At 47.2% G+C, this 23,639-nt stretch overlaps 1 protein-coding gene across 3 annotated transcripts in view; it reads left to right on the top strand.

Moving 5' to 3' along the window:
* The window catches only part of PDE2A (phosphodiesterase 2A), a 684,164-nt gene extending 663,726 nt beyond the window's left edge, over positions 1 to 20,438 (top strand). For all 3 annotated transcript variants that reach the window (XM_089662877.1, XM_089662878.1, XM_089662879.1), the window contains 5 exons: positions 3,447 to 3,546; positions 6,122 to 6,234; positions 6,474 to 6,512; positions 7,134 to 7,240; positions 10,082 to 20,438. In XM_089662877.1, the coding sequence (XP_089519003.1) occupies positions 3,447 to 3,546; positions 6,122 to 6,234; positions 6,474 to 6,512; positions 7,134 to 7,240; positions 10,082 to 10,313 (591 nt within the window). In that variant the 3' untranslated portion in view covers positions 10,314 to 20,438. The remainder of the gene's footprint in view (positions 1 to 3,446; positions 3,547 to 6,121; positions 6,235 to 6,473; positions 6,513 to 7,133; positions 7,241 to 10,081) is intronic.
* The last annotated feature ends 3,201 nt before the right edge of the window (positions 20,439 to 23,639 follow it).

Genomic DNA, 23,639 nt, shown 5'->3' with positions numbered 1-23,639 from the left:
AGAAGGAGGAGGAGTCATTTCCTCAGTCTCCCCTACCCCCAGTGATCAGACTGTACATTGTAACTTTGTAGAAGGAGGAGGAGTCATTTCCTGTCTCCCCTCCCCCAGTGATCAGACTGTACATTGTAACTTTGTAGAAGGAGGAGGAGTCATTTCCTCAGTCTCCCCTCCCCCAGTGATCAGACTGTACATTGTAACTTTGTAGAAGGAGGAGGAGTCATTTCCTCAGTCTCCCCTCCCCCCAGTGATCAGACTGTACATTGTAACTTTGTAGAAGGAGGAGGAGTCATTTCCTGTCTCCCCTCCCCCAGTGATCAGACTGTACATTGTAACTTTGTAGAAGGAGGAGGAGTCATTTCCTCAGTCCCCTCCCCCAGTGATCAGACTGTACATTGTAACTTTGTGAGAGGTGGCAACAGGGGCTGATCCGTGTCAGACATCTGTGAACACAGCCAAGAACTGCACAGCCATCCTCCCAGTCCAGGAAGTAAATGGCAAACCTGGATGACGCCTGAACAAAGATGGCGCCGCCCTTCTGGAGACCAAAGCAGATGAAGGCCTGGCCTGGCTGTTCTGGTTTCATCTGCAGATCAGGAACGGGTTACTTTTCTACGAATGCTGCGGGAATGGTTGGAAATCACGGCATCTGCCATGACCAGGAACGGACAGAGGAGGTCACAGAGACGCCCCAACAACGTGTACAGAATCAGAATCCCGCTGTGTATGGAACGTGACGTCTCGGGGCGATCTGGGCTCTGTGGCGGCGATACGTGCTCGGGGTCCCTCGTAGTGCCGGCTGATGGTGGCTCTGATAGGTCGGCTCGGGATTGTCGGGGATGAGGAGAACAGATGTGTGCCTCCCATGGGAAGCGGAGTCATTCCTTTCACACGGATCGTCACGTTGTGTGTTTTCCTGTTCCGTGTTCCATTGTGCCGTGTATTCTCCGGGGCCCGCCTTCTGCGCCATCTGTTCTCGCCCGCTAAATGAGTGCAAATACGGCAAATAATGAGGCCCGGGAGGTTACCCAGAATTCTTCTTCTTTTCTGTTGCTTTTGTTTTTCCGCTTTTTTTTTTTTAATATAAGTTTTCTGCTCCGGGACTCGGCGTCGGCGGTCTTCTGTTCGCTTTGTTTTCCAACGTTCGATCTTTTCCCCCCTCCCCCGATTACGTATGTAGATGGGAACATTATCGGTGCTGATAGATACAGTACTTACCACTGATACCCATCAACCCAAAAACTAGCCCTGATATACCCCAGATTCATCAAGATCTACTCCAAAGCCACTGTAGACCAACCCAAGTTCCACCCCATTTGCACCCCTAGTCAATCCAGGAGTTACCCCACATCCATCCCAGTTCCACCACAGGTAAACCCAAGATCTACCCCAGAGCCACCCTAAATCCATCCCAGTTCTACCCCACCCAGATAAACCCAAGATCAACCCCAGATCCATTCTAGTTCCACCTTAGATAAACCCAAGATCTACTCCAGATCCACCCTAAATCCGAGTTCCACCTTAGATAAACCCAAGATCTACCCCAGAGCCACCCTAAATCCATCCCAGTTCCACCACAGGTAAACCCAAGATCAAACCTAGATCCATTCTAGTTCCGCCTCAGATAAACCCAAGATCTACCCCAGACCCAGTCTAGATCCTTCGCAGTTCCACCTTAGATAAACCCAAGATCTACTCTAAATCCACCCTAAATCCGAGTTCCACCTTAGATAAACCCAAGATCTACCCCAGAGCCACCCTAAATCCATCCCAGTTCTACCCCACCCAGATAAACCCAAGATCAACCCCAGATCCATCCTAGTTCCACCTTAGATAAACCCAAGATCTACTTCAGATCCACCCTAAATCCAAGTTCCACCTTAGATAAACCCAAGATCTACCCCAGAGCCACCCTAAATCCATCCCAGTTCCTCCACAGGTAAACCCAAGATCAAACCTACATCCATCCTAGTTTCACCTCAGATAAACTCAAGATCTACCACAGAGCCATGTTAGAACAATCCCAGTTCCACCTTAGATAAACCCAAAATCTACCACAGAGCCACCCTAAATCCATCCCAGTTCTACCCCAGATAAACACAAGATCAAACTTAGATCCATTCCAGTTCCACCTTAGATAAACCCAAGATCTACTCCAGATCCACCCTAAATCTGAGTTCCACCTTAGATAAACCCAAGATCTACCCCAGAGCCACCCTAAATCCATCCCAGTTCCTCCACAGGTAAACCCAAGATCAAACCTAGATCCATCCTAGTTCCACCTCAGATAAACCCAAGATCTACCACAGAGCCACGCTAGAACAATCCCAGTTCCACCTTTGATAAACCCAAGATCATACCTAGATCTATCCCAGTTCCACCTTACATAAACCCAAGATCTACTCCAGATCCACCCTAAATAGATCTGAGTTCCACTTTAGATAAACCCGAGATCAACCCCAGATCCATCCTAGTTCCACCTCAGATAAACCCAAGATCTACCCCAGATTCAGTCTAGATCCATCCCAGTTCCAATCCAGATAAACCCAACATCTATACCAGATCCACCTTAGATCCATCCCAGTTTCACCACAGATAAACCCAAGATCTACCCCAGATTCAGTCTAGATCCATCCTAGCTCCACCACAGTAAACCCAACATCCACCCCAGATCCACCTTAGATCCATCCCAGTTCCAATCTAGATAAACTCAAGATCCACCCTAGAGCCATCCCCTGTTCTACCCCAGATAAACCCAAGATCCACCCCAGATCCACCCTAAATCCATCTCAGTTCCACCATAGATAAACCCAAGATCTACCCCAGATCCACCCTAGATTCATCCCAGTTCCACCTCAAGTAACATCTACCCAGATTCACCCTAGATCCATCCCAGGTCCACTCCAGATAAACCCAAGATCTACCCCAGATCCACCCTAAATCCTTCCTAGTTCCATCTTAGATAAACTCAAGATTAACACCAATACCATCCTAGTTCCACCTCAGATAAACCCAAGATCTACGCCAGATCCACCCTAGATCCTCCTAGCTCCATCCCAGATCCACCACAGATGAAACCATCCACCCTAAATTCATGCTAGCTCTACCCCTGACCCATTCTAAATGAACTCCAGATCAACTCAAGATCTACCTTAGATTCATCCCAGATCTCGCCCAGATCCACATCAATTTTCCCCCAGAGTGATCCCAGAGCTACCTCCAAATCCACCTTAGACCCTCCTCAGATCTGCCCCAGATCCATCCAAGATCCACACCCGCCTATCCAAGAAATTGGTCTCCTCTCCATATACAACCTCTTCTGTGGCAGTTGTAAACCTTCCTAGGTCTATGTGGTGGAGCAGGGAGACATTATCCTATGCAGGTCACTCCCGCTGGATTCTGGGAAATTAGTTGTCAATGACATTTCTATCCTCCCTGATTTCACACAGGATTACCAGAGGATGCTGGATCTGATGAGGGACATCATACTGGCCACCGACCTGGCACACCACCTACGAATCTTCAAGGAACTCCAGAAAATGGCAAGAGGTAACTACCCCCAAGATCGCCCTACACCCCGACTACCTAGTTCCCGAAGGGCCAATCATCAGAGCCATGTGCTGCCACAGGTGCCAAGTGGTGCATGCGGTGTAGACCAGTGGTGGGCAACTGTGGCCCTCCAGCCAGGGGCAGACTGACCATTTGGAAACTCGGGCACTGCCCGAAGGCCAGGGGTCAGTAGAGGGCCCCAAGAGATGCCCCTGGTACCTTTTTCATAGGCTTTTTTGAGTTTGGGCAAGGACACAGGGGCCCCATGATCCCCTATTGCCCGGGGGCCCCATGAGTTGTCAGTCCGCCCCTGCCTCCAGCTGTTGGTGAACTACAAGTCCCATCATGTCTCTGCCTTTGGGAGTCATGCTTGTAACTGTCAGTTTTGCAATGCCTCATGGGACTTGTAGTTCTACAACAGCTAGAGGGCCACAGTTGCCCACCCCTGGTGTAGACCGAAACCCTCTGACTACCGAGACCGCCAGCCTCTCTGACTACCTAGGCCCTCGGTCTTTCTGACTGCAGATCATATACCTCCTGTAACATAGAGATGAGGAGTGGGGAAGGTGTTCTTTAGAGTCATCACACTTCCTGTCCCAGGGTGACAACACTGCTCCTCCTTAGATTCAGCACAGTGAAAGTGTTGTCACCTTAGAGCAGGAAGTGGCAGGATCACCACATTGACAATGCAGACAGCGGATCTGTAGACTGGGATGAGATTTCTCTTCTTGGCTTTAGATACACTCTAATGATACTTTGATCCATAGAGCAATGATTTCTTAGACAGCATCCCCATCTAGTGGAGAAAAAGGAAACTGCGGCAAATAAAATATATATATTTTCCAATAGTTTTTATTAAGTTTTCAAGCAAAGGTACAAAAAGGCTAAAAGCGCGAGGTGACATTTTCTGAGGGTATCTTGAGATGTCAGGCACATGGTATAGTTCTAACATTTCTTTCTTTTCTGGTCATACGATAAAACTCTAGAAAAACAGCTTAAAGTGGCTGTAAACCTCCAATGTGAAAAATGAACAAAGCACATTCAGCTGTGGTGTGTGCTTGCCTCAATCCACAGCACGGAGTGTCGTTTCTGTCTGCTGCCTTCTTCCTCTGCTATCAGCACGAGTCACTTCGGATGAGTTTTCCTGACACCAAGAGACAAATGGTGACAGGGGAGGGAGCTCCGGCACGCAGCCTCTGAGTGACAGCCTCAGCTCTGTTCCTGAGTCCTGTGTCGATGGGGGAGTGTCCCATCCCTCCAATCGGCTCTCAGAGCTCTCCTCACTGTGCTCTGCGGAGTGTAACTTCAGCTCTTCGCGCACTTTTTTTTCTGACAGCTGAGACGAGCTTTATAAGTCCTCACGCACACTTGACGTTTTTACGGCTGCTGTTTTTTGGCTTTTGACGTTTTTTTTCTACAGCTAGTAAACCCCCAGCATGTTATCCTATGTGTCCGTACACACATAGACTGGAATCAGCGTTTTTTGGCTGGAAAAAACCCCCAGAACTAGCGGGTTTCTAGAGGAGTTTTTTAGCTGTAAAAACGCTCTAACGCTGAAAAATGTGGCTAAGTGCTAATGCAAAAACGCTGAAAAACTCACATTTTTAACATGACTTTACACCACTAACGTATGCATGGAGCCTAAATTTTGATGTAGAAAAGACAGGGCTGCATATGAACAGGTACGACTTGGAGCCTAAATTCTGATGTAGAGAAGGGACTCCAGCAGATAAACAGGTACAACTTTGCACCCAAATTCTTATGTAGTGAAGAGAGGGCGACAGATGAACAGGTACAACTTGGAGCCTAAATTCTGATGTAGAGAAAAGAGGGCCGCTGATGAACAGGTGCAACTTGGAGCCTAAATTCTGAAGTAGAGGAGAGGGCTGCAGATGAGCATGTACAACTCGTAGCCTAAATTCTGATGTAGAGAAGGGAGGGTTCAGATGAACAGGTACAACTCGGAGCCTAAATTCTGATGTAGAGAAGAGAGGGCTGCAGATGAACAGGTACAACTTGGAGCCTAAATTCTGATGTATAGAAGAGTGATACAGATGAATAGGTACAACTTAAGTAGAAGGGTTTATTTCATCTCTGTGAAGGCCAGTCACTTCACTGGGTATGTGGAAGGGTTTACAACCAGTCAACGCTGTCCCACCTGGTGCCCCTCAGTCATCAGCGGATCTGGGATGCAGCCGGCGGGGGGGAGGGAGGAACATACATTCGCTGATCTCCCCGTCCTTTGGAGCTCCTGGAAGTGATGTCCACCACGCCATTTCTGGTTTCCAATGTCACGTTTTCCAGCCAGTCTTGCCTGAGAAGAAGCTTGAGGAGCACTTTCAGCGCCAGCTTTGGCTACGTTGGAGGACAGGTGAGATTTCGGGGGTCCTTTAGAGTTCCTGTCACCAAAATGTATTTTTTTTTCTCTGAAATTTTGAGATTTCCCATAAATCTGGAACTCCGCCAACGAGATACCTAGTGCTGGCTGTCTGACCACTGCAACCAGAAAATGGGAGCTAAAGGATCTTCCACGGGGAGGGGGGAATCTGTTTCATCATTTCCATGTCCTCCACAGACGGATACGACCCCAAAAACAAGCACCACCACAACCTCCTGATCTGCCTCCTCATGACCTCCTGTGACCTCTCTGATCAAACCAAAGGCTGGACCACCACCAGAAAGATCGCGGTGAGTTGTGGTTCCTCTCCGGAGTCACGTGACGTTACGGTGGCGTGTGCTCTGAGCTCCGTCGTGGTCTGAGATACCAGTAGATGCCTTGGTTTTGGTTTTTGGTTTTTCGGTAGAGGAAGTATCTTGTGTTTGTGTCCTCCTGGAAGGCACTGCAAATAGAATCCATCCCTTTAATGGGAATTACGGGGAATGTTGAGGATAAAACATGGCTGACGTGTTTGTGTTCACTATTCCAGGAGCTGATCTACAAAGAATTCTTCTCTCAGGGAGACCTGGTGAGTACCAACTCCACCCACAACAAGAATATCCTGCCTCCATTCCGTACACGTCCTGCTGACCCATGAATGATAGGAATGCAACCAGGATAGGGGGGACTTTTTGAGCAGAATAGAAAACACCTGCCATAGGAAGACTCGTTAACTCCAGCCAAACTAGGACACACTGCTCTGTCCCAACCATCCCTGGAAGGTACACTGACTCCATCCAACACTGAAAGAGACACTGACCTCAGGAACAGGGACTATCTCCACCCGGAAAAGCAAGAACCTAACTACACCCACTCTAGATAAGGGTCTCCACCAGGGGCAGACTGACCATTTAGGCATTCGGGCCCTGCCCGAGGGCTTGGGGTCAGTGGGGCGCCCCATGAGATGCCCCTGGTACCTTTCATAGGCTTTTTTGCCTGTGGTTTGAGTGTGGGTGAGGACACAAGGGCCCCATGATTTCCTATTGCCCGGGGGCCCCATGAGTTGTCAGTCCGCCCCTGGTCTCCACCCAACACAATAGGCAGGTTTTGGTTTCTCTTCAGCCTACAAAACACACACTTGCTCCACCCAGCATTGGACGTGAAGGCTCCCATTGTCTTTGTATAATGACCGACTTTTATCGCCCTGCAGGAGAAAGCCATGGGGAACCGACCCAGTGAGATGATGGACCGCGAGAAGGCCTACATCCCGGAGCTCCAGATCAGCTTCATGGAACACATCGCCATGCCCATCTACAAGTGAGTGACAATGCGCCATGTCACCATCACCAGCTCCGCCCCTAACGGTCACCCAGACTGTGTCGTTAATATGAAATTCGCTCAAATGGAGATTAGGATTTGCTACAATTCTAAAAAGAATCATCTCAAGCCCCCTCTATGCGTTTCGTCGTACTGATGTCTACAGGAACGTCCTTGTAGATGCCATTATGACGAAACACGTAGGGACAGGCTGAAATATTGTGGTGGAAATTAGGAAATTAAATAAAATGGAGATTAGGATTTGCTACAAACGCTAAAAAGAATCAACTCAAGCCCCCTCTACGCGTTTCGTCATACTGATGTCTACAGGAATGTCCCTGTAGATGCCATTATGACGAAACGCGTAGGGACAGGCTGAAATATTGTGGCGTAAATTAGGAAATTAAATAAAATGGAGATTAGGATTTGCTACAATGCGATTATTTCTATCAGTATACTGAATTTATACAACATTATTTTTTATAAAAAAAATATGTAACAGTGCTTACTACAAGATCTCTCCCTATTCACCAAGCAATTGTATGTATGTAAACAAGCGATTTACTGTCATCAAATCAGTAATGCTTAAATATATAAAAAAAATCAAGTCATGCCCCTCCCTACGCATTTCGTCCTAATGATATCTACAGGGATGTCCCTGTAGATGCCATTATGACGAAACGCGCAGGGCAGGGCTCGAGTACTGTGGCATTATTAGGAAATTCATGCAATTATAATTATGCAAACAAGTGAGTTACTGTCATCAAATCAATAATGCTTAAATATATATAAAAAAAATCTCAAGCCCCACCCTATGCATTTCATCATATCTACAGGGACGAAACACGTAGGGAGGGGCTTGAATATATTTTTGTTTATATAGTTAAGAATTATTGATTTGATGACAGTAAATTACTTGTTTATGTAAATATAATTTCTTGGTAAACAGGGAGAGATCTTGTAGTAGATCTGTAGACGCCATTATGAAAATATTGTAGAGATGTGTAGACGCCATCATGATGAAACGAGTAGGGCGGGGCTTGTGTATTGTGGCATGATTAGGAAATTCAAGCAATTATAATTATGTAAACAAGTGAGTTACTGTCATCAAATCAATAATGCTTAACTATATTTTAAAAAATCTCAGGCCCCACCCTACTCATTTCATCATAATGTCTACAGAGACGAAACTCGTAGGGAGGGGCTTGAATTTATTTTTGTTTATATATTTAAGCATTATTGATTTGATGACAGTAACTCACTTGTTTACGTAAATATAATTTTTTGGTAAACAGGGAGAGATCTTGTAGTAGATCTGTAGATGCCATTATGACGATCTTGTAGAGATCTGTAGGCGCCATTATGACGAAATGCGCAGGCAGGGCTTATGGACTGTGCATGATTGGGAAATTCAAGCAATTATAATTATGCAAACAAATGAGTTACTGTCATCAAATCAATAATGCTTAAGTATAGAAAAAAATCTCAAGCCCCGCCCTACGCAATTCATCATAATGTCTACAGGGACAAAACGCGTAGGGCGGGGCTTGAGTACTGTAGCATGATTAGGAATTTCAAGCAATAATAATAATGTAAACAAGCGAGTTACTGTCATCAAATCAATAATGCGTAAATATATTTAAAAAAATCTCAGGCCCCACCCTACTCATTTCATCATAATGTCTACAGGGACGAAACTCGTAGGGCAGGGCTTGAATTTATTTTTTTAATATATTTACGCATTATTGATTTGATGACAGTAACTCACTTGTTTACGTAAATATAATTTCTTGGTAAACAGGGAGAGATCTTGTAGTAGATTTGTAGACGCCATTATGACGATCTTGTAGACTCTGAGTGGTCGGTAAGGTAGATGCGACTGGTGGCATCATTCAAGATGGACTGAAGGGGGATAGCCGATAGGTCGGCCGATGAGGAGGGAGTAGGGTGGTGTCGTTGGTTAAGAAGGGGTGTATTTTGGAAATGTTATGAAAGTGAAGGAGGCAGGATTAGGACAGCGATTGGATGTGGGGGTGGAAGGAGAAATCGGAGTCCAAGATTTCCCCCAGCACCCTGACTTAAAGGAAGGGACCGATAGTTATGCCATTGATCTCGATACAGAACTCGATGAGTCTCAGGGTCCCGAGTGCACTTATCAAACACTTCTGCCATCCCACCACATAAGTGCCACGGCACAAATCTTTATTGACTATCACTAGTCATTCCTGTTGGAGATGACCAAACATTTGAAAAAAGTTCAGTTGTGGTTCAGCCAAACTTCCGAAAACCCAAAAAGCTCTCAAAATGTGTCCTTCTGAAGACACGATTAATAGATCCTACAGGACGCTACTTTGAGCCAGGTTCCAAAAAAAATTGTTCCTCTGCTTTCTGCGTCCATCCTGGAGATTTCTCTTGGTGACACCTGGACAGGAAATGATGGGGAAATATGGAGCCATATTATGGCCTGACAGGGGTTCAAACCTTTTCCCCACTCCACAACGCAACAAAAAAGTTTGGGCGGGAGACTTACCTTCAAAGTTAGTTCAGCCCTTGAAGGGAACCCATACTTTGCTCAGACGTGGGAGAACCATAGGTTCATTTTTTTAAGTGGGACCATCAGGAATCATTACTCCCTTCCCAGAGCATCTCTAGGATTGTGTAACAACCAGGACTTCCGTGTATACGTGACACTTCTCCGGAAGGTCCAAGTTCCACGGGTTTGGGAATTTTTGGCAATTGAATATTGCTACGCTGAAACATTATTAGACTGGAAGAGTAGGACAACCCAACTGAGAACAAAATCCAAGCCTTTGACCAGGTTCTCTCCTTTTTTTTTTGCAGGTTGTTGAAAGAGCTGTTCCCTCTTTCGTCTGAGCTCTACGAAATCGTGGCGGCCAACCGCGTCAAGTGGATGCGGGTGTCGAACAAGTTCACCATCAGGGGCCTGCCCAGTAACAACTCGCTGGACTTTTTGGACGAGGAGTACGACATCCAGGAGAGCATGGACGACGACTATAAGATGAACGGCTGCACCGACACCAAGGGACTCAACGGCTCGGTGACTGACGAATAGCACTCACTTGTCGCCTGATTTTTACCACCGCCTCTCCCCCTGGCCGAGGGGGAGATCTATAGTGTCAACTCCTCCAAGGTGGTCTGTGTGCCGTGCCATGTTTGTCACGCCAGTCTACAACGCGGAGCCCCACCGCCTGTACCGCCGTCCATGCTCTTCATGTCCAACCGGTCAAAGGATCAGCACTGCCAACCTCCTCTCGCCTCAAATGACGTCCCAGGCTTAGACGTGCGAGGCCGAAAACCTCCGTAAAGATTCCGACCGTGGCCATGGACTCCGCCAGTTCTCTCGGGATTTTCCTTTAAGATGTTGTTTTCACAGCCCCGCCCAGGAGGATTATGCCACTGAGATTTGTTATATGTAGCTACCTCCCTCCTTCAAGGGACAGTCCACTGTTTCCGTAGCTCTCCTGGCTCCCTTTACTACTGATAATGAGACGGGTAACTTTAGCAAGTCGCTGAAAAAGAGCGACTGAGTACAGAGCAGGGGCGGTCCGATCACTGTATAATGCCCGCCCCCGAGGGTCCTGGCCAAACATGTACAAGAGATAGGGGGCAAGTAGCTGAAGACATTTATTTCCTCCACCAATTGCACCCTTGTCAGAGGCAGCTCCCCTTTTATACAGCACCCCCTACAGGTAGAGTGAGGCATAGAGAGAAATTTGTCTGCTAGGACACAGCACTCTATCGGCGGTTGACCCTTTAAAGTGGACCTGTCTTGTGCTACAGATTATTCTTTAAAGCAGGCATGTTTGGTAGAAGGACCTCAGATTCAGCTGCAACTTGGGGCTTCAACGCAACCCACTCCCCCCCCGTTCCACTATCCAACGGGTAACTCTGTACTGGCCACTAGGAGGAGCCACATTGAGACCATTTACTTCATCATGGTGGCCACGCGGTAAGGGGTTGAAAAACTGACCTTACCGCTTGGCTTCCACCCATGGCAAAAATGACGTCATGCTTCTTCCAGCGAGATCCCGCAGGAGGCCGATTAGCTTGGATCTCATGAGAAGACGACCCGGCGCCATGCTGGAGCCCCATCTCACAAAAGTTCCCCCCGGGATCTCGTTGGAAGAATGGTGACATCTCCCCCTGTAGTACGGAATCGGGGGTGCAATGAGTCAATTAACTTTGTATCTTTTCAGTCTTTTTTTTCCCTTTTGGTTGGGGGATTTGTATTACTAGGACCCTTTTAGGAACTATGGTGGTTTTGGAAGACTGCAATGGACTTTTTTTTTATTTTACTTTTTCGATTAAAAAAGAAAAAAATAATCAATTTTATTTAATTTCTATAAATTTTTTCTTTTCTAACAAGCGCCATTTTATTTCCAGCCTTATTCCATTCCCACCCCATTCTCTGACCTCTACATCAGTACAGGACACAGCAGCGACGTAGGGGTCGGAGGATGGAGCCAAATCATACGGTGGGGGACGCAGACCTCCGATGTTCCTGGAAGTGGAAGAGTCTGCTGAACAGGAACTTTTTTTTGGCACCTGACAGGTTCTGATTAGGCTCTGGAGCCCATTTTTTCATTTCGGTTACGGCCTTAGTAATTTGGAAGTAGCGGGTTCAACTTCTGGTTTGCTTCAGCGGTTCCCTTGCACTGACTGGGACTTGGCTGCCACACTGACAGCAGCTAAAACCACCATGGGCATCGTGTCCTGTGGGAAAGGACCGTAGGAGGGCATACAAGGTACGTCCTCGGTCATTGACCAGTTAGATAAATGACGTCCTTCTAGAGACACATCAAGTTCTCCTATCAAGACAGACAGTGGCAGTTCTCTCGCACTGATTGTGACTTGGCTGTTGCAGTTTAAACCCCATGGGCATCGTGTCCTGTGGTAAAGGACCGTAGGGCATACAAGGTAAGTCCTCGGTTGTTAAGCAGTTAGAAAACGATGTCCTTCTGGTGAAAAATGGAGTTCTCCTAGCAAGACAGACAGTGGCAGTTCTCTCGCACTGAACTGGGACTTGGCTGTTGCAGCTCAAACCCCATGGGCATCGTATCCAGTGGGAAAGGACCGTAGGGCATACAAGGTATAGCCTCGGCCACTAACCAGTCAGAAAACTATGTCCTTCTAGTGACACGCTGAGTTCCCCTATAAAGACGGGACAGCGGCAGTTCTCTTGTGCTCTGTGGGAAAGGACTGTGGGGCATACGAGGTAAGTCCTCGGCTGTTAACCAGTTAGAAAACGATGTCCTTCTGGTGAAAAATGGAGTTCTCCTATAAGGACAGACAGCGGCAGTTCTCTTGTATGGAACTGGGACTTGGCTGTTGCAGCTCAAACCCCATGGGCATCGTGTCCAGTGGGAAAGGACCGTAGGGCATACAAGGTACGTCCTCGGTCATTGACCAGTCAGAAAACTATGTCCTTCTAGTGACAAGCTGAGTTCCCCTATAAAGACGGACTGTGTCAATTCTCTTGCTCTGACTGGGACTTGGCTGTTGCATTTTAAACCCCATGGGCATTGTTCCCTGTGGGAAAGGACTGTGGGGCATACGAGGTAAGTCCTCGGCCATTAACCAGTTAGAAAACGACGTCCTTCTAGTGAAAAATGGAGTTCTCCTATAAGGACAGACAGTGGCAGTTCTCTTGTACGGAACTGGGACTTGGCTGTTGCAGCTCAAACCCCATGGGCATTGTGTCCTGTAGGAAAGGACTGTAGGGCATACAAGGTATAGTCTCGGCCACTAACCAGTCAGAAAACTATGTCCTTCTAGTGACACGCTGAGTTCCCCTATAAAGACGGACAGCGGCAGTTCTCTTGTGCCCTGTGGGAAAGGACTGTGGGGCATAAGAGGTAAGTCCTTGGCCATTAACCAGTTAGAAAACGATGTCCTTCTGGTGAAAAATGGAGTTCTCCTATAAGGACAGACAGTGGCAGTTCTCTTGTACGGAACTGGGACTTGGCTATTGCAGCTCAAACCCCATGGGCATCGTGTCCAGTGGGAAAGGACTGTAGGGCATACAAGGTACGTCCTCGGTCATTGACCAGTTAGATAAACTATGTCCATCTAGTGACACATCAAGTTCTCTAATAAAGACAGACAGTGGCAGTTCTCTCACACTGAGCTGGGACTTGGCTGTTGCAGCTCAAACCCCATGGGCATCGTATGCAGTGGGAAAGGACCGTAGGGCATACAAGGTACGTCCTCAGTCACTAACCAGTCAGAAAACGATGTCCTTCTAGTGACACATCGAGTTCTCCAATAAAGACGGACAGCGGCAGTTCTCCTGCACTGACTGGGACTTGGTTGGCACCCTAACAGCAGCCAAAACCCTGTGGGCATTGTGTCCTGTGGGAAAGGACTGTAGGGCATACGAGGTACGTCCTCGGTCACTAACCGGTTAGGAAAACTAGGTCATCAAGTGACACGCTGAGTTCCCCTATAAAGACAGATGACAGCCTCTATACTTGATGTGGATCTCTATCATCAAAGTAATTGATCCCCCTCCATATCAGTGAGGACAAGGGGATCACATGACTTTGTCAGTAAACAAACCCATGTAGTCATTTTTTTTTTTCTCCAAAGCAGTCAATCTACTTTGCTCCTTCCAATCGGCTCCTGAGTCTTTCTCCTTGGATAGCGGGACAGCAAGTGGGGGAGTCAAGCTCCATATATGGAGTGCGGGTCACGGTGCACTCACCGCCCCCCTACACTTTGCAGTCAGAATATGGATCAACAAAACCTCCCCTTACAGCCCCCCCCCCCCCGTCTCTCTATTGGCTGATTTTGGATATGGGCTCCGAGACATCACACAGCCCTCAGATGGTGGTTAACAAGCTGAAGGCTTCAAGTCATCAAACAGATCCATTCACAAGCTAAAGGCTTCAAGTCATTTAATGAGTCCATTGATGAGCTGAACGCTTCAAGTCATTGAATGGATCCATTGACAAATTGAAGGCCTCAAATCATCGAATGGATCCATTGACGAACTGAAGGCTTCAAGTCATCGAACTAATCCATTGATGAGATGAAGGCTTCAAGTCATTGAACGGCTCCATTGATGAGATGAAGGCTTCAAGTCATTGAACGGCTCCATTGATGAGATGAAGGCTTCAAGTCATTGAACGGCTCCATTGATGAGCTGAAGGCTTTAAATCACTGAATGGATCCATTAATGAGCTGAAGGCTTCAAGGCATCGAACTGATCCATTGATGAGCTGAAGGCTTCAAGTCATTCAATGGATCCATTAATGAGCTGAAGGCTTCAAGTCATCGAACTGATCCATTGATGAGCTGAAGGCTTCAAGTCACTGAATGGATCCATTGACTAGCTGAAGGATTCAAGTCATCGAACGGATCCATTGACTAGCTGAAGGCTTTAAGTCATTGAATGGATCCATTGACGAGCTGAAGGCTTCAAGTCATCAAACTGATCCATTGATGAGCTGAAGGCTTCAAGTCACTGAATGGATCCATTGACTAGCTGAAGGCTTCAAGTCATCGAACGGATCCATTGACTAGCTGAAGGCTTTAAGTCATTGAATGGATCCATTGACGAGCTGAAGGCTTCAAGTCATCAAACTGATCCATTGACGAGCTGAAGGCTTCAAGTCATCGAACTGATCCATTAATGAGCTGAAGGCTTCAAGTCATTGAATGGATCCATTAATGAGCTGAAGGCTTCAAGTCATTGAATGGATCCATTGATGAGCTGCAGGCTTCAAGTCATTGAATGGATCCATTGATGAGCTGCAGGCTTCAAGTCATTGAATGGATCCATTGACGAGCTGAAGGCTTCAAGTCATTGAATGGATCCATTGATGAGCTGCAGGCTTCAAGTCATTGAATGGATCCAATGATGAGCTGAAGTCTCACGTGGTGTCCTCTTCACCATCTGGTAGACCTCTCTGATCTTCTTAAAGGCCATCTCCCTCCCATGACCCGCCACTATCTTATATCCCCTTGCAGGTCCGGTCACACAATTTCCCCAAAGTCCTCCCTCTCCGCCCCTTTCCACCAAAATGGCATCCCACAGGTGGATTCCCTTTCATGGGGGGGTGGAGCTATAAGTCCTGCTGGGTGTAGCTTTGATAGAATGTTTCAAGTATTAGTTATTGGCCTTTCAATGTTACACAACGCAGCTCATTTACATACGTGAGGAAACACTCGGGGCGTATTTATAACAAACGAATGTGAACGTAGGCAAGATCGAATGTTCTATTTCCTCTACGGGTCGAATGTTAATCTTTCTTTAAAAAAAAGAGCGGTGCAGGAAAATACCACTTAATGGCCACTAGATGGAGCTTTGGATCAGTTTCCTTTTTGTTTTGCCCTCCGCTCCATCTAGAGGCCGCAATGTGTTATTTTCTCCAATCGCTCAACGAATGAATAATATTCGACCTGTAGGAGAAATAGGAGAACATTCGACTTTCCATCCACACAGAACAAGTTCATCGTTGGTGTCACTAATAGTTACGAAATTTTTCATTTTTATTTTTAATAAAATACGCCCCTTAAAGCGATAGCGCTCTTTCCCGCAGCAACCAATCAAATTAGTTCAAAATTTACAATGTTGTGCTCCGCCCCCTTCACCTCTCGAATCATTGAATCTGGTCTCTCGTATTCGTTGGGACTGCGCCGGGTTTGTGTTGGGACTCCCGCCATTAGATCGGCGGTATAAAAAGAGCGAGGTGGGCGGAGACTTCATCCATCACAAACAACAATTGGCCTCCCTTCGATGGTGGGCGGGGATGGCGGGGACGATTTTTTTTTTTTGTAACACAGTGTCAAAGGGCTATTACTATACGGATCCTGTACAGAGGAAGGGAATTCTCGGCTTTCACAGATTTGCGGAAGGTTCCCTTTAAGACCGTTTTAAATATCTTTCCGGCGTTCTCATTTGCTGCTCCGTATTTCCGGGAACGATCGGTAGATCCTTTCTCTGCCTGCTATTGGCCTCCGGTTAGTCCAGGGCCGCCTTGACGTCAGGCTCGAGAGATAAGACGTCAGGCTCGAGATTGCATCGTTTCCAGGAAAGTCAGACTAGATTCATAGGGGTGGAGCTATAAGAAATAATTTGCATAGCTATTCATCCAAAAAAAACTGCTGGTCCTTTGTTCTGAGCAAATGGGGTAACAGTGTATATACTACTTCCTCTACAGGTCGAATGTTATTCGTTCATAGACAAACAGAACGGATCGGGAAAATAATGCATTATGGCCCCTAGGTGGAGCTGAAGATCATAAGATATACGTATGCTCCTCAACGCCATCTAGTGACCATGAATGAACTCCTCAACTCCATTTAGAGACCATGAATGAACTCCTCAACTCCATCTAATGGCCTTCAATGAACTCCTCAGCTCCATCTAGTGGCCATGAATGAACTCCTCAACTCCATCTAATGGCCTTCAATGAACTCCTCAGCTCCATCTAGTGACCATGAATGAACTCCTCAGCTCCATCTAATGGCCTTCAATGAACTCCTCAGCTCCATCTAGTGACCATGAATGAACTCCTCAGCTCCATCCAGTGGCCTTCAATAAACTCCTCAGCTTCATTTAGAGGCCATGAATAAACTCCTCAACTCCATCTAGAGACCATGAATGAACTCCTCAGCTCCACCCAGTGGCCATGAATGAACTCCTCCGCTCCATCTAGTAACCATGAATGAACTCCTTAAGTCCATCTAGAGACCATGAATGAACTCCTCAACACCATCTAGAGACCAGGAATTAACTCATCGACTCCATCTAGTGGCCATGAATGAACTCCTCAGTTCCATCTAGTGGCCATGAATGAACTCCTCAGTTCCATCTAGTGGCCATGAATGAGCTCCTCAGTTCCATCTAGTGGCCATGAATGAACACATCAGCTTCATCTAGAGACCATGAAGGAAGTCGACTCCATTTAGTGGCCATGTAGGAACTCCTCAATTCTATCTAGTGGCCACGAAGGAACTCCTCAGCTCCATCTAATGGCCATGAAGGAACTCCTTCACTCCATCTAGTGGCCATGAATGAATGAACTCGACTACATTTAGTGATCATGAAAAAACTCTCCAACTCCATCTAGTGGCCATAATGGATCTTCTCAGCTCCATCTAGTGGCCATGAATGAACTCTTTAACTCTGTCTAGTGACCATGAAGGAGCTCCTCAACTCCATCTAATGACCATGAATGAACTCCTTAGCTCCATTTAGTGGCCATGAATGAACTCAACTCCATCTAGTGGCCATGAAGGAACTCCTTCACTCCATCTATTGGCCATGAAGGAACTCCTCAGCTCCATCTAGTAGCCATGAATTAACTCCTCAACTCCATCTAGTGACCATGAATGAACTCTTCGTCTCCATCTAGTGACCATGAATGAACTCCTCAGCTCCATCTAGTGGCCATGAAGGAACTCCCTCACTCCATCTAGTGGTCATGAATGAACTCCTCATCTCCATCTAGTAGCTATCAACTCCATTTATTGATCATGAAAAAACTCCCCAACTCCATCTAATGGCCATAATGGATCTTCTCAGCTCCATCTAATGACCACATGGATGAACTCCTCAACTCCATATAGAGACCAAAAATGAACTCCTCAGCTCCATCCAGTGACCATGAATGAACTCCTCAGCTCCATCCAGTGGCCATGAATAAACTCCTCAGCTCCATCTAGAGGCCATGAATGAACACCTCAGCTCCATTTAGAGGCCATGAATGAACTCCTCAACTCCATCTAGAGGCCATGAATGAACTCCTCAGCTCTATCTAGTGGCCATGAAGAAACTCCTCAGTTCCATCTAGTGGCCATGAATGAACACATCAGCTTCATCCAGAGACCATGAAGGAACTCCTCGACTCCATTTAGTGGCCATGTAGGAACTCCTCAATTCTATCTAGTGGCCACGAAGGAACTCCTCAGCTCCATCTAGTGGCCATGAATGAACTCCACTCCATCTAGTGGCCATGAATGAACTCCCCAACTCCATCTAGTGGCCATAATGGATCTTCTCAGCTCTATCTAATGACCATGGATGAACTCCTCAACTCCATATAGAGGCCATGAATGAACTCCTCAACTCAATCTAGTGACCATGAATGAACTCCTCAACTCCATCTAGTGACCATGAAAAAACTCATCAGCTCCATCTAGTGACCATGAATGAACTCGTCAACTCCATCTAGTGAGCATGAAAAAACTCCTCAGCTCCATCTAATGACCATGAATGAACTCCTCAACTCCATCTAGTGGCCATGAATGAACTCCTCAGCTCCATCTAGTGAGCATGAAAAAACTCCTCAGCTCCATCTAGTGACCATGAATGAACTCGTCAACTCCATCTAGTGGCCATGAATGAACTCCTCAATTCCATCTAGAGACAATGAACGAACTCCTCAGCTCCATCTAGTGGCCATGAAGGAACTCCTCGACTTCATCTAGAGACCATGAAGGAACTCCTCAGCTCCATCTAGTGACCATGAATGAACTCCTCAACTCCATCTAGTTGCCATGAATGAACTCCTCAGCTCCATCTAGTGAGCATGAAAAAACTCCTCAGCTCCATCTAGTGACCATGAATGAACTCCTCAACTCCATCTAGTAGCCATGAATGAACTCCTCAATTCCATCTAGAGACAATGAATGAACTCCTCAGCTCCATCTAGTGGCCATGAAGGAACTCCTCAGCTCCATCTAGTGACCACGAATTAACTACTCAGCTCCATCTAGAGGCCATGAATGAACTCCTCAACTCCAACTAGTGACCATGAATGAACTCCTCAACTCCAACTAGTGACCATGAATGAACTCCTCAACTCCAACTAGTGACCATGAATGAACTCCTCAGCTCCAACTAGTGACCATGAATGAACTCCTCAACTCCAACTAGTGGTCATGAATGAACTCCTCAACTCCAACTAGTGACCATGAATGAACTCCTCAACTCCAACTAGTGACCATGAATGAACTCCTCAGCTCCAACTAGTGACCATGAATGAACTCCTCAACTCCATCTAGTGGCCATGAATGAACTCCTCAACTCCATCTAGTGACCATGATTGAACTCATCAGCTCCATCTAAAGGCCATGAATGAACTCATCAGCTCCCTCTAGAGACCATGAATGAATTCCTCAACTCCATCTAGTGACCATGAATGAACTCCTCAGCTCCATCTAGTGGCCATGAAGGAACTCCTCAGCTCCATCTATTGGCCATGAAGGAACTCCTCAGCTCCATCTAGAGGCCATGAATGAACTCCTCAGCTCCATCTAGTGACCACGAATGAACTCCTCAGCTCCATCTAGTGGCCATGAATGAACTCCTCAGCTCCATCTAGTGACCATGAATGAACTCCTCAGCTCCATCTAGAGGCCAGGATGAACTCCTCAGCTCCATCTATTGGCCACGAATGAACTCCTCAACTCCATCTAGTGGCCATGAATGAACTCCTCAGCTCCATCTAGAGGCCATGAATGAACTCCTCAGCTCCATCTAGTGACCACGAATGAACTCCTCAGCTCCATCTAGTGGCCATGAATGAACTCCTCAGCTCCATCTAGAGGCCAGGAAGGAACTCCTCAGCTCCATCTAGAGGCCATAATGCAGCATTTTCCCAAACCACTCTACTTTATACGAATAACATTTGACCTGTAGAGGACATAGAAGACGAACATTCACTTGCGCCCCCTTGGCACAGAACGAGTTCCTGCAGTTTGATTGGATGAGCGATTTTTTTTCTAACTATAACTATGCCCCATAGGCTTGCCTTGGAAGAGGGAAAGTGTGAAGCACAGTCACTAAACCGCTCTGCGCAGGAGCACAGTCTGCAGATCTAATGAGCAAACATGGCCGCCCCACGCTGAACGAGAGTCGCTTCTAGGGAACGCAGGCTGCTGATTGGTTGCTGCTGGAAAGATGACTCATGCTGCTTCTCTGTGATTTTAGCGGAAGACCCCTCCCCCCTTTTCGGTGGCGTGTGATGTCAGACCCGGAGGAGGTCGCAGTTGGCGTGTTATGCCGTGTATATCTCTGTAGATAATGTAAAGCAGTGTGCTACTCACCCCGCCGTGTCCGCTTCTGTGACCTCAGCGATCGTTCTACAGCAGAAATTCTTCGTGGAAGGGGAACCGACGGATTTCCGGTTTTATTTTCATTGTTTCCTAATAAATTTCATACACCGAATTTTGTGTTTACTTTTTTTTTTTTGGGGGGGGGGGGTGTATTGGCTGCGATTTGTAAATGGTAATCATGGATATATGAAGCGGTTTTATTCGATGTGAGATTTGTATTTCTGTCCATCCATTCCTGAGATTTATACTGCTCCGCCACACAGCACTGCCCTGTCTGGGCGGGGCAGGAGACCCCTTTTTTTTCTCCATTGAGGTTCTGCTCTTACAGGTCTTGTCCCACCCTCAGCCAGTAAAAAGGGGCAGCAGGAGACGGAGGAGCTCGTCACTCTGCTCTCAGAGACACAGTGATGATGTCACCATGAATAAAATCAGATATGAAATGTAAAACAGAATGGAAGAGGTTGAATTCCCTGTTTAGAAGCCTGGTGATCCTGCCAGTAACATACTTCCTGTTTCAGGGTGACAACACTCACTCAGTGTGTCTTTAGAGGAGCAGCGTTGTCACTCTAGGACAGGAAGTGTGTTAGGACTACAGACCATCCTAATAGTATGGGGGTCGGTTCTGTAGTCCTAACATACTTCCTGTTTCAGGGTGACAACGCTCACTCAATGTGTCTTTAGAGGAGCAGCGTTGTCACCCTAGGACAGGAAATGTGTTAGGACTACAGACCACCTTCACTCTCCTCATCTCCATAATATGGGGGAGGTTCTGTAGTCATAAAATACTTCCTGTTTCAGGGTGACAACGCTCACTCACTGTCTTCAGAGGAGCAGCGTTGTCACCCTAGAACATGAAGTGTGTTAGGACTACACAGCATCCTAATAGGATGGGGGTCGGTTCTGTAGTCCTAACATACTTCCTGTTTCAGGGTGACAACGCTCACTCACTGTGTCTCTAGAGGATCGGTGTTGTCACCCTAGGACAGGAAGTGTGTTAGGACTACAGACCACCTTCACTCTCCTCATCTCCATAATATGGGGGAGGTTTTGTAGTCATAAAATACTTCCTGTTTCAGGGTGACAACGCTCACTCACTGTCTTCAGAGGAGCAGCGTTGTCACCCTAGAACATGAAGTGTGTTAGGACTACACAGCATCCTAATAGGATGGGGGTCGGTTCTGTAGTCCTAACATACTTCCTGTTTCAGGGTGACAACGCTCACTCACTGTGTCTCTAGAGGATCGGCGTTGTCACCCTAGGACAGGAAGTGTGTTAGGACTACAGATCACCTCCACTCTCCTCATCTCCATAATATGGGGGGGGGTTGTAGTCCTAACATACTTCCTGTTTCAGGGTGACAACGCTCACTCAGTGTGTCTTTAGAGGAGCAGTGTTGCCACCCTAGGACAGGAAGTGTGTTAGGTCTTCAGACCATCCTAATAGTATGGGAGGGGTTCTGTAGTCATAACATACTTCCTGTTTCAGGGTGACAACACTCACTCACTGTGTCTTTAGAGGAGCAGTGTTGTCACCCTAGGACAGGAAGTGTGTTAGGACTACAGATCACCTCCGCAGCAGCTCAAGGCTTGATTGTATGTGTATATACTGTATATATATATATAATGACATCATCAATAAAATGTTGGGTGAAGGTTGTCACCATCTGATACATTGCCTCACCCTGAGCCTGCCGCCGTCTGCACAAACAGGAAGTGGTGTCCGCGGTGTCAGAGGATTGCACTGAGTGCACTTACTGCAAATCCCCAGGAAACTGCTGACCAGACCGGCCACAGAGCCCCCTGCCTGCTGCTGGTACACTGAGTGCGCGCTTCCTGCGCTGCAAACCTGCGGCTTCCTCTACAGGTGACACGAAGGATCGACACCAAATATCAGAGAGCAGGATGAGTGACACCAATGTCTGCACAGAGCACAGCAACCTCTGCTCCGGGATCCTGACCTTTATATAGATGAAGATCACCATGGACAGGCTGCGTTCTCAGTGATGTCACCGCTCTCTAGTGAAGGGACAGGCTGCGTTCTCAGTGATGTCACCGCTCTTTAGTGAATGGATATGCTGCGTTCTCAGTGATGTCACCGCTCTTTAGTGAATGGATATGCTGCGTTCTCAGTGATGTCACCGCTCTCTAGTGAATGGATAGGCTGCGTTCTCAGCGATGTCACCGCTGTCTAGTGAATGGATAGGCTGCGTTCTCAGTGATGTCACCGCTCTCTAGTGATTGGATAGGCTGCGTTCTCAGTGATGTCACCGCTCTCTAGTGAATGGACAAGCTGCGTTCTCAGCGATGTCACCGCTCTCTAGTGAATGGATAGGCTGCATTCTCAGTGATGTCACCGCTCTCTAGTGAACGGATAGGCTGCGTTCTCAGTGATGTCACCGCTCTCTAGTGAACGGATAGGCTGCGTTCTCATTGATGTCACCGCTCTCTAGTGAATGGATAGGCTGCGTTCTCAGTGATGTCACCGCTCTCTAGTTAAGGGATAGGCTGCCTTCTCAGTGATGTCACCGCTCTCTAGTGAATGGATAGGCTGCCTTCTCGGTGATGTCACCGCTCTCTAGTGAATGGATAGGCTCCACCCTCAGTGATGTCACCGCTCTCTAGTGAATGGATAGGCTCCACCCTCAGTGATGTCACCGCTCTCTAGTGAATGGATAGGCTCCACCCTCAGTGATATCACCGCTCTCTAGTGAACGGATAGGCTGCGTTCTCAGTGATGTCTCCGCTCTCTAGTGAATGGATAGGCTGCGTTCTCAGTGATGTCACCGCTCTCTAGTGAATGGATAGGCTGCGTTCTCAGTGATGTCACCGCTCTCTAGTGAATGGATAGGCTGCATTCTCAGTGATGTCACTGCTCTCTAGTGAACGGATAGGCTGCATTCTCAGTGATGTCACCGCTCTCTAGTGAATGGATAGGCTGCGTTCTCAGTGATGTCACCGATCTCTAGCAAATGGATAGGCTGCGTTCTCAGTGATGTCACCGCTCTCTAGTGAACGGATAGGCTGCGTTCTCAGCGATGTCACTGCTCTCTAGGGAATGGATAGGCTGTGTTCTCAGCGATGTCACCGCTCTCTAGTGAATGGATTGGCTGCGTTCTCAGTGATGTCACCGCTCTCTAGTGAATGGATAGGCTGCGTTCTCAGCGATGTCACCGCTGTCTAGTGAATGGATAGGCTGCGTTCTCAGTGATGTCACCGCTCTCTAGTGATTGGATAGGCTGCGTTCTCAGTGATGTCACCGCTCTCTAGTGAATGGACAGGCTGCGTTCTCAGCGATGTCACCGCTCTCTAGTGAA

This window comes from Staurois parvus, unplaced genomic scaffold (assembly GCF_062004578.1).
Source record: "Staurois parvus isolate SC_StPar_1 unplaced genomic scaffold, SC_StPar_1.0 ptg001578l, whole genome shotgun sequence".
NCBI lineage: Eukaryota > Metazoa > Chordata > Amphibia > Anura > Ranidae > Staurois > Staurois parvus.
Note: the sequence above shows the minus strand (reverse complement) of the source record. Positions and strands in the feature narration are given on the sequence as shown.